General features: G+C 37.0%; 1 protein-coding gene across 2 annotated transcripts in view; it reads left to right on the top strand.

Annotated features, from left to right (window-relative positions):
* Positions 1 to 10,401, top strand: part of TTC21B (tetratricopeptide repeat domain 21B) — an 86,032-nt gene that overhangs the window by 60,746 nt on the left and 14,885 nt on the right. For both annotated transcript variants that reach the window (XR_002908449.1, XM_024206181.1), the window contains exons 21-26: positions 1,572 to 1,682; positions 2,996 to 3,077; positions 3,758 to 3,908; positions 4,351 to 4,512; positions 4,882 to 5,077; positions 5,907 to 6,131. Coding sequence is in view for 1 of the 2 variants with exons in the window: in XM_024206181.1 (XP_024061949.1) it covers positions 1,572 to 1,682; positions 2,996 to 3,077; positions 3,758 to 3,908; positions 4,351 to 4,512; positions 4,882 to 5,077; positions 5,907 to 6,131 (927 nt within the window). In the remaining variant the exon portion in view is untranslated. The remainder of the gene's footprint in view (positions 1 to 1,571; positions 1,683 to 2,995; positions 3,078 to 3,757; positions 3,909 to 4,350; positions 4,513 to 4,881; positions 5,078 to 5,906; positions 6,132 to 10,401) is intronic.

The raw sequence follows: 10,401 nt of genomic DNA, 5'->3' as shown, positions 1-10,401 counted from the left end.
CCCTGACTGCCCAAAACCTTATCCCCCCCCCCCACCAGAAAGCCCCCTCCTGGACCCCCCCCCGTCTCTTGACTGTCCCCTCCAAAACCTCCCTGGCCCCCTTGTTGTTGGCCTTCGCCTAACGTCTCTGTGAACTTACTCAGGAACGGCCTGAGCCGTTCGTCCCGGCACACTGGGCAGCAGGGGAGGAGGAGCGGGGGAGGAGCTCCAGACTGCCGGAGGCGATCTGCGAATGCAGGGAGGGAGGGAGTGATCTCTGCTGCAGGGGAAGCGGAGGAGGGGCTCTCTCTGGCTGTCGAAGCCCCATGTAAGTGACACTATCCGGCCGGCTGCCCTGTTAGCCGCGCGCGCTCTGCATGGGGGGGGAAGTCCGGACATTTACAAATTCCCCCCGGAGGCTATTTTTAGCTCAAAAAGCCTGACATGTCCGGGGGAATCCAGATGAATGGTAACCCTATTGTAGTAGAGTAATTTAGTAGATGTAAAAAATAAGCATTTACATACTGTTCAAGTAATTATTAAATAAATAGGGTGACCAGACAGCAAATGTGAAAATTGGGACAGGGGTTGGGGGGTAATAGGAGCCTATATAAGAAAAAGACCCAAAAATCGGGACTGTCCCTATAAAATCGGGACATCTGGTCACCCTATTAATAAAGAAAATATGCTGCAAAGACAATTCTGATTCAACAAGTTCAAGATATAATTCATTGCCTTCAAAAGTGAGATCAAAGCGCCAAGTAGAACTTAACTGGGGGTCATGATTACCTCCTTTTTTAAACCTTTGAACTTAAGCAGCTGCATATGGTGGGAGTAACAGCCAAATGTCTGATGCAGCTATTTTCTCACACACAACCCTGATTGAATTTCCCAGCATCAAGAATGCCCCAAATGGGACCTGATCATATTCCCATGTAAGTCAATTGGCAAAACCCCCTTTGGTTTCTGTGGGAACAGGATTGGGCCTGTGGGGTTCTTCCCCGATGAACTTTTCATGGCTTTATCCAAAATTGCCTGTGATGGAACCTCAGTCCCTATGATGAACTCCCCCTAAGTAAGCTTTGGTTAGTTAATATTTATATAGCTGTTGCATCTTCAGAAATAGATCAGGATTGGGGTGCTGGTGTGCTAGTCTATAAAAATGTATATAAAAATATAGTTTGACTCAATTGCTTACACTCTAATAATAATAATCAGAGTATATTAATGAGATGTTCTCCTTCTATTGGTTGAAAAGACTTAAAACTTTTTCCATTTATTTTTGTTTAGAGAGAAGTCTGTCTATCTAAGGTATAATATGGCCAGCATCACCATAGTATCTGAGTGCCTCAGTTTTTTGTGTGTTTATCCCTACAAAACCCTTGCAAGGCAGGGAAAGTGCTATTATCCCCATTTTACAGATGTGGGAACTGAAGGTTAGATTCGCTAAGTGACTTGACCAAGATCATGCAGGAAGTCGGGGGAATTGAACCCAGGTCTCCTGAAATCTAAGCTAAAACACTAACCACTAAACCATCTCTCCCCTGTTACTTGTATAAAGAGGAATACTTTTCTATTTTTTTCATCTCCAGGTAATGTTGGAACTTGCACGTTTGTACCTTGCACAAGATGATACTGATGCTTGCCAACATCAGTGTGCGTTGTTACTGAAGAACGACCAAGATAATGAAGCAGCTACAATGGTTAGTGAGTTGTACTCATTTGATTTGCTATATCAAGAGGACTTCAATGCTAGAAAACTATTTAATATGTACTGTCTAAAATATGTGTATAGAGAATATCCATGTGTATTTAAAAAAAACTGTCTGGAGGAGATTTAGTAAATGAAGATCAATAACCTATCGTTAAGTGTTGTTTAGATGTTCATTTACATATAACTATTAGTATACATAGCCTTACTATCTTTATACAGAATGCATGTTACAGAAACATGAGAGGTAATTGTAAGAGAAACAGTGGTCAGAATATTGCTAGATGCCACAGAATAAACAGTTTATGAGAAAACTCCTCTTAAACCACATCTTTAACACTGCACTGCTTGCCTACAAGAGATGTAGCCCAGAGTACTTTACCTACTGGACTGTATTATTAGGTTGGCATCTGGATGGAAAAGTTCCTTTTAACCTTAAGGTGGACAGGGTTTTAACAAGCTGCTTAAGTTACACTGGTTATGGTACGGTCATCCTCCTCTGGAAACTAGAACCTACTATTAAGTTATGGATCAAGCAGTTGAAAGATTTTACTGTACTGGAAAAACTAACTACTTTTTTTTCCTGCTCATTGGAAGTCATGATCATGCCTGGATTTTATTCTGGTACTGTATGAAGAACCAGGAGGAAATAACATTCAGAAGAGCATTTGATAAATCTGTTCTTGTCTATCCATCTCTTAGTGAAAAGAAAATGAAACTTGGAATAATTTGGACTTATTTCTCATTATTTGCCTGCGCTATAATATTTTTTCCTTGCAGTCCTAATAACTGATTGAGTGTTCGTCTCTATATATACTCACCCTGGATTTCTAATAAAAACACAATTCATGCAAGAAAGAATTCGTTCTTATAAAATTTTTTTTAAAAATTAGTAGTTAATACATAATTGAAAAATAATGGAATACATAATTGAAAAAAAACCTATTTCTTGCTCTTAACATATGGCTTTTTTTGTTTAATAATTTAACAAGGAAGAACTTATAGTGTCAGGGGCAGGATTTCGTGGTACAAACAGAAGTAAACTAGTTCTCTTTAAATTGTTAATATAAATTTCAGTATTTTCCCAAACAAATATGAATTCTCCTTATTATGCATACTATGAGATAATTTTAAAAATATTTAATTTCAGAACCCCTTTTATAGAGAATTAGATTTCATTGTTTTGATTCTCTCGTTTACATTTTCATATCAGTAGATTTGGGGATTAATCAAACAACCATTCCATACCATGTCTCGTAACTGTTTTTGTTTGTTGTTTGTTTTTATTTTGTTTTGATCTTGTAGATGATGGCTGACCTGATGTTCAGGAAGCAGGACTATGAACAAGCTGTTTTTCATTTCCAACAGCTCTTAGAACGCAAACCAGGTGTGTATTCAGTAATGATACTTTCTGATTTCTTTCTGATTACATTAATGTCAAACACGAGCCATCCCCTGGTTCTAGTGGATATCATAGACACAAATATTTAAAGCATCTTTTCTATGAAGCTTAAGAAATGATTATATCTAGATGAAATGTGCATATTTCATATAGGACCTAATACAGTTAAATAATTCTGTAACTTTTTCTGTTTCAAATACACTGCCAAAGTTTTTGTGTACACAAACAGAAATAGGATTTCAAGGCTAACATAAGTAACTGGAGTGTGCTGTAAAGTTTTTTGTTTCAGTTTATATGCAAAATATGAGTAGAGGTACAGATAAAACTATGTTTTAGTGGTACTGGAGAGATTGTAAAGTTTGCTATTGGGAATATATTTGAAAGAAGTCATGAGTATATGTAGCAAATATTTGATTATTTTAAAGTGCCATTCAGTTGGACCCATACCTACTGTAATCTGACCATTAGACCTTTTAAAATGCATTGTAAATATCATTTAGAGAACATAATTAATACAGGTACAAACGTTTTTTTTTTTATTTATTTTAAATAGTTCATGTACTCTAGTTTAATTTGTAGCACGAATTAAGAGGGATTTATTTTATTTCTCATCTGTTTGTCCAGCAAATATGTAACTTAATTAAAAAATATATGTGTGTATTTAGATAATTATGCAACTCTATCACGTTTAATTGATCTGTTAAGAAGAGCTGGGAAGCTAGAAGAAGTTCCAAGATTTCTTGTAATGTCTGAGAAACATTCTTCCAGAGCAAAACTTGAGCCGGGTTTTCATTATTGCAAAGGACTGTATCTTTGGTAGGTGCAGTTATAATTGACTAAAATAACATTTATTGGGTAACTATATTATATATGAAAAGATAATGAATTTCAAAGAATTTTTTTATAACTCTGAACTTCTAATTATGACATTGGTAGCTACTTGGCTAGGAAGTCTAGTTTCAGTTACTGGGATTTTAGGAGAGGTTCTGAAAAACACTTTGCCTGTGTCATTTCTAGAAAATGTAGCTAATTAATTGTATCTATCTCTAATATTCCTTTCACTACTGTATCTGATGCTATTTCATGTGGAATTTTTTGCTGTTTCAGTGCAAGTAGTAGTAATTACATTCTCCGAACTAATTTTTACAATATGTACACGATAAAAACATGTACCTAGTGTATTTTGAAAGCTACATTTTTCTTGTTTATTTTATTTAGCTTCTTGTCCAAACTGAACGTGCTTTCATAACTTATCTAGGTATACTGGTGAACCAAATGATGCACTTCGACATTTTAATAGAGCACGGAAGGACAGTGACTGGGGACAGAATGCAGTTTATAACATGATCGAAATATGTTTGAACCCCGATAATGAAACTGTAGGTGGTGAAGTGTTTGAAAATCTGGATGGTGACATAGGGTGAGTTTAAAAATAAATAAATAAATATTTTTTTCTTGATAATGTTTTGGGACCCAAGTCTAAATTTGAATAGACAATGAGAGAGAGCCTCAGTGTGGCACATTGAAATAAGAAAGCTACCAAATTGCAGCAAGACAATTAAGGGGATTCTGGTCTGGGACCCTAGGCATTTGTAGGATGCCTTTGCCTATAATTTAGAATAACTTTCAGTACAGAAGAGAACCAATATAGAATAGTCATAAAGATAACTATTGTATGTAACAGTGTAATGACTTTAGTATGTTATCAGTTACAGCTTGTAGCTTATTTAATAGTAGTATTGCATAACAACAATTGGGTGTTTTTGTAAACTTTCTTTCTAATGTATAGTAATTCCACTGAGAAGCAGGAGTCTGTGCAGCTGGCTGTGAGAACAGCAGAAAAACTTTTGAAGGAACTCAAGCCCCAGACCATTCAGGGTCACATTCAGCTTCGTATCATGGAAAACTATTGCCTAATGGCAACCAAACAGAAATCAAATGTTGAACAAGCACTAAATACTTTCACTGAAGTAGTAGTTGCTGAGGTTGGTAATTTTCTCTCCCCGCCCCCCTTCCCTTCCTCCACAAAAAAGTACTTTTGTTTTTTTTTTAATAATTTTTTTTCAGTTTAAGTTAAGAAATATTGTGAGATACTTCATATTATCAGGTCTGAGAATTATATTTGTTCCCTACTAGGTAGAGAATGATTTTTTTTTTAAAATTAGCAACAAAACATGCCGAAGAAGCATTCTCTCTTGTTGATACATACATTTGTAGTTGAATTTGCAAATTTATTAAGAATTTGGTAACTAGGCTTACCACTCTTCTTAAAATATAACTAATTTTTTGCTTAGTAACTTCGGCTAAGTCTAGATAATGAGTTCGGGATATGATTCCCAGCTCACGTACACATACTTGCGCTATCTCTCATCTGAGTTAGCATGCTAAGTAGCGCGGGTAGCAGCAGCATGGGCTAGCCTCCCTGAGTACAAACCCAGTGGGTACATACTCAGGCGGGTTAGCCCATACTGCTGCTGCCTGTGCCATTGTGGCTATGCTACTGTTCTTAGCTCAATGAGCACATGAGTATGGATACGTGAGCTGGGAATTGTACCCCTAGCTCATAGTGTAGATGTAGCTTTCATGTAATCTAATTCCCAGTGTTTTTAAAACTGCATGACCAATAGCAGATCAATTCTAAGTTCATTCCATGTCCAAAAATAACTCAACATTTCAAAATTGGATGCTTTTATGTATTTTCATTGGCATCTCATTGACATTCGGGTCTTAGCTTCTAGTTTTATCTTTCTGTAGCTGCTCAGTAACAATATAATTTAGAAAACTTAATTCTGTTCTTAAAATGTTGTATTGCAGAAGGATCATATCCCAGCACTTTTGGGAATGGCCACAGCCTACATGATTTTAAAACAAACTCCACGAGCCAGGAATCAATTGAAACGCATTTCAAAAATGAACTGGAATCCCATAGATGCAGAGGAGTTTGAAAAAAGTTGGCTCCTTCTTGCTGATATTTATATTCAATCTGCAAAATATGATATGGCAGGTGAACTATTAAAACGGTGTCTTCGTCATAACAGGGTAAGTGACAGAATAGTAAAAAGTAATTTTCCATATACTTATCTGTATGCTCTATTTTTAAATTTGCCATTGAAAATGTATTTTATTTCAAAGTTGGTTTTCTTATGTAGTGGAAATGAACTTGGAAAGAGCAAGAGACTAACAGTTTACCCTTGAGAACAGGAAATGAATGCACCTGAAGATGCTATCTAATGAGCTGTCAGTAATTTATGCAAGTTTAAGCTGTGGTGAGGCACTATGTGTTGAAGGTGTCTATGGAATGTCAAGAATGCATCTCATTATGAATCTGATTTGGGGCTAATGAAAACTACAGACAAATATAAATTGTGGACATTTGCCTCATTTACTAATACATTATCCGTAGCTGCATACACAATTTTGTATGTTAACAGAACACGTCTTATAAGCTCTATTTTACAAACTAATCTACATGCATTTTTAGTTTTTCTGATTCTTTCACCTGTCTTGCACTGAGTTGCTGCTTTCCTCTGGATTCTGAAGCCTCTAATGTTTTGATTGGGCACATGGGATTTCTGACCTGGCAAGCTGCCAGAAGCTCTGCTTGGATGGTAGGACGTCAGCAGCTTTAGCTCTCCTGCTTAATATTTCCCATTATTTTGTTTCTCCTTGGTGGTTGAGCGCTTGCTTTTCCTTTCTACTTTTATACATATCACCTTCCTTCAGATGAGGCACATTTAAGAGGCTTTTTCCTCTGCAGAGACCACACCCCAGGGTTTAGCCTCAGCATCCTGCAGGTTCAGGTAGCTGCTTTTAGGTATCCTTCAGATTTCCCTCTTTTATGCCTAGTGGGTTAAGCATGAGAGCTTCCTCTGATTACAGTTGTAACAAGATGACATTGGGTCAGAGGTGGTCTTTCAAGTAGGCTGTGTATTTGTTTTTATATGCAAGTAATCCACTAGTCTTAATTAATTTTTTAGTAGTTTAACAGTCTTTGTTAAATACATAGTTAATATATATAGAGCATCTTAGCTCAGGTCAGTCTTTCAATCTAACCTAAAACTAGCTGCCTGCTCCAACTGTCAGCTCCCACACCCTGTAGATTCTATTAATTCTCCTAAAGTCACAGTAACAGCACTGGCTGGTCTAAATCTAGAGCCTTTCACTCTGAAAACCAATAGGTAACGTGAGCAGATCCTGGAACAGTGGTGGGGGCAGTGTCATGTACTGCTGCTGTGATTCTATACAAGCTGGGTTGATTAAATTATATCTCTTGGTAGAGGTGACATACAGATCATATTATCAAATTCTTTTCTTTAAACATCTTTGTACAATCAGATATTTAGATAGATAAATAAGGTTCTGAATAATGGAAGTGAGAGGAAAGTAAATTGGAAGCCTACAAAAAGATTGCATTCTGGGTCTCCAGTGCCAGAGCACAAGGAAGAGATGCCCATTCCCACATTGGCCTCCAACCCATGTGCTGTGAAGAAGGCCTGCAGGAATTGAACTGTACAGATAAAAATGGTGCCAAAGGTGGTGGGTTTTTTTTGTTTTTGTTTTTTAAACTACTTGTGTTTATGGAAATATTTTCCACAAGCATTCTGAGTTACAAACTTGACTAGACTGACAAAATACGTTATTTTGGTGAATGGGTTTTTAGAATTGCTTTTTACAATCAGAAATGAATGATGTATGTACATATTGAATGAGAAAGCCTATGTAAACACTTTGTCATGCAACATGGGTTTGTGTCCATTTAAAACATGTAGATTTGGTTTAGACCGCAGACCATAATCAGTGTTAGGTTACAAAGTCAAAGAGAGCCCAACATATATTTCTGAAGCCAGAAGCTTTCCGTAGAATCAAGGGCTTTTTTATATATTTATTTAAAAAATACAGTTAAAGAACCACTTATAGACCACAGACTTCTTCATAAGAGAAATCTTGGACTATATTGTATTCCAGTTTTCCAGATGATCTCTGGTTGGTCTTGTAGGTTATAAATTGAAACCATTTCCTCATTAGATTTAGGAAGTTTAATCTAAAACAGTTTTGAATAGTTAAGATGAAGTTGAATATAATACAGGTGTCTGCATTTGTCTTGTCCCTAGTGTAAATAATTAGCATGCTAAATGGATAATTAGATAAGACATTAAGTAGAATTCTGTAACTTCTTTACAGAAAATACTCAGTTTAGTGGCAAGGCAATACATCTTTTATAAACCATTCAAAATGAGACTTCCAAAAAACTTGCTTATTTTCAGAGTTGTAGCTAATTGTGAGCATGCTCTGCTTTATATGTTTAATATGGAGATTCCTGTCTGTTTTTCTGTATTTAATCAGTTTCATTTTGTCTTTCATTATGAAAGATTTAATCTCTTTTAATCTATATTACGTGTGTGTGTGTGTGTATACACACACACGCGCGCGCAATGTGTGTGTATTACATATTACAGGCAGGGCTGGTAGCACTACCTATTCAGGTTGCCTGAAACTTCCCATTAGAAGGTCCTATTTTCAGTTGCTTACAATTTTGCCAAACTATTTAACCATTCAGGCTGCAATTTTTCATGGCAGGTGTTCGTCTCAGGTAAAAAAAAATTCTGGAAAATTTTAGCCAAAACAGTTTAGCCTTTTTCAGGAATGAGGCTAGGGAAAAATACTTTGTTTTGCCCATGTTAAATAATCCTGGCAGCAGCCTTTCTTTGAAAAGCTCTAGCATTCCTGTGAGCAGAGACTTGAAATTTGGCGGGGGACTAGCCTTTGTGTCAGGGATGTGCCTTTTGTCGTGCCCATGAAAACCCACCAAAATTTGGCCTACTTATAAACCTTTGAAAAATAGCAGTTCACACATGCTCGAGGATAATAAGGGGTAAGTAATGGCCAACGCTGATTTGTCAAGAACAAATCATGCTAAATCAATCTAATTTCCTTCTTTGACAGGTTAACTGGACTAGTTGATAGCGGGGAAGCAGTAGACATGATATATCTTGACTTTAGTAAGGCTTTGAACACACTCCCACATGAGTCATGTAAACAAACTAGGGAAGTATGGTCTAAATGAAATTATTGTTAAATGGGGAGTCACTGATTGAAAAACCATACAGAGTAGTTGTCTGTGATTTAGTGTCAGACTAGGAGGACTTACAAAATGGGGACCTGCAGCAGTCTGTCCTGAGGTCGAAACTATTAAGTATTTTCATTAATGACTTTGAAGAAGAAGTAGAGAGAAAATTTACAAATCGGCTGCTGAGATGATGCAAAGACTTTAGAAGACAGTATTAAAAGTCAAAAACTATCTTGATACATTAGAGAATTGGTCTGAAATCAATAAGATGAAATTCAGTGAAGACAAGTGCAAAGTATAAAACTTAAGAAGAAAAAAATCAAATACATAAATACAAGATGGGGGAATAACTGGGTAGGCAGCAGTACTGCAAAAAAGTATCTGGGATGGATCACAAATTTGAGTGTCAGCAATGTGGTGCTGTTGCAGAAAAGACAAATGTCATTCTATGATGTATTAGGAGGAGTGTTAGATGTAAGACACATGGGGTAATTGTTCCATTCTACTCAGCACTGGTGAAGTCTCAGCTGGAGTACTGTGTCCAGTTTTGGGCACCACAGTTTCAGAAAGATATGGACAAACTGGGGAGTGTCCAGAGGAAAGCAACAAAAATAAAGGTTTAGAAAACATGGCCTTTCAGGGAAGGTTGAAAGAATTGAACATAGTAGTCTAAAAAAGAGAAGACTTAAGGGGGGGACATAATAGTCTTGAAAGATGTACAATGTTGTTATAAAGAGAACAGAACATAAGAACAGCCGTACTAGGTCAGACCAAAGGTGAATGGGAATCAGTTCTCCATGTCTGTGAGGGGTAAAACAAGAAGCAATCGGGTTAATTTGCCGCAAGGGAGATTTATGTTAGATATTAAGTAAAGCTTTCTAACTATAAGGATAGTTAAGCATTGGGATGGGTTATGTAGAGAGACTGGAATCTCCATCATTGGAGATTTTAAAGAACCGGTTAGACAAATAACTGTCAGAGATGGTCTACATATGCTTAATCTTGCTTCAGCACAGGCAGTTGGACTGGATGACCTCTTGAGGTCTCTTATAGCCCTACATTTCTATGATTCTGTGCTCAGTAGTGGTTTCTTAGATATCTTCCCCCAAAGATTCCATCTGCACTAAGCTTGCACCAACCAGTACTGATCAGGATTTTCCCTCTCTCAGCATTGTGAGTGGTCTGGAAACTGAACTCAGAACAGGGGGCCAATCTGTCCTGTGCTTTCAATGGCCCCCATAG

Source organism: Terrapene carolina, unplaced genomic scaffold, assembly GCF_002925995.2.
Source record: "Terrapene carolina triunguis isolate 2854851 unplaced genomic scaffold, T_m_triunguis-2.0 Scaffold62, whole genome shotgun sequence".
In the NCBI taxonomy this organism is placed as follows: domain Eukaryota; kingdom Metazoa; phylum Chordata; order Testudines; family Emydidae; genus Terrapene; species Terrapene triunguis.
This window is presented reverse-complemented; position numbering and strand designations above follow the sequence as displayed.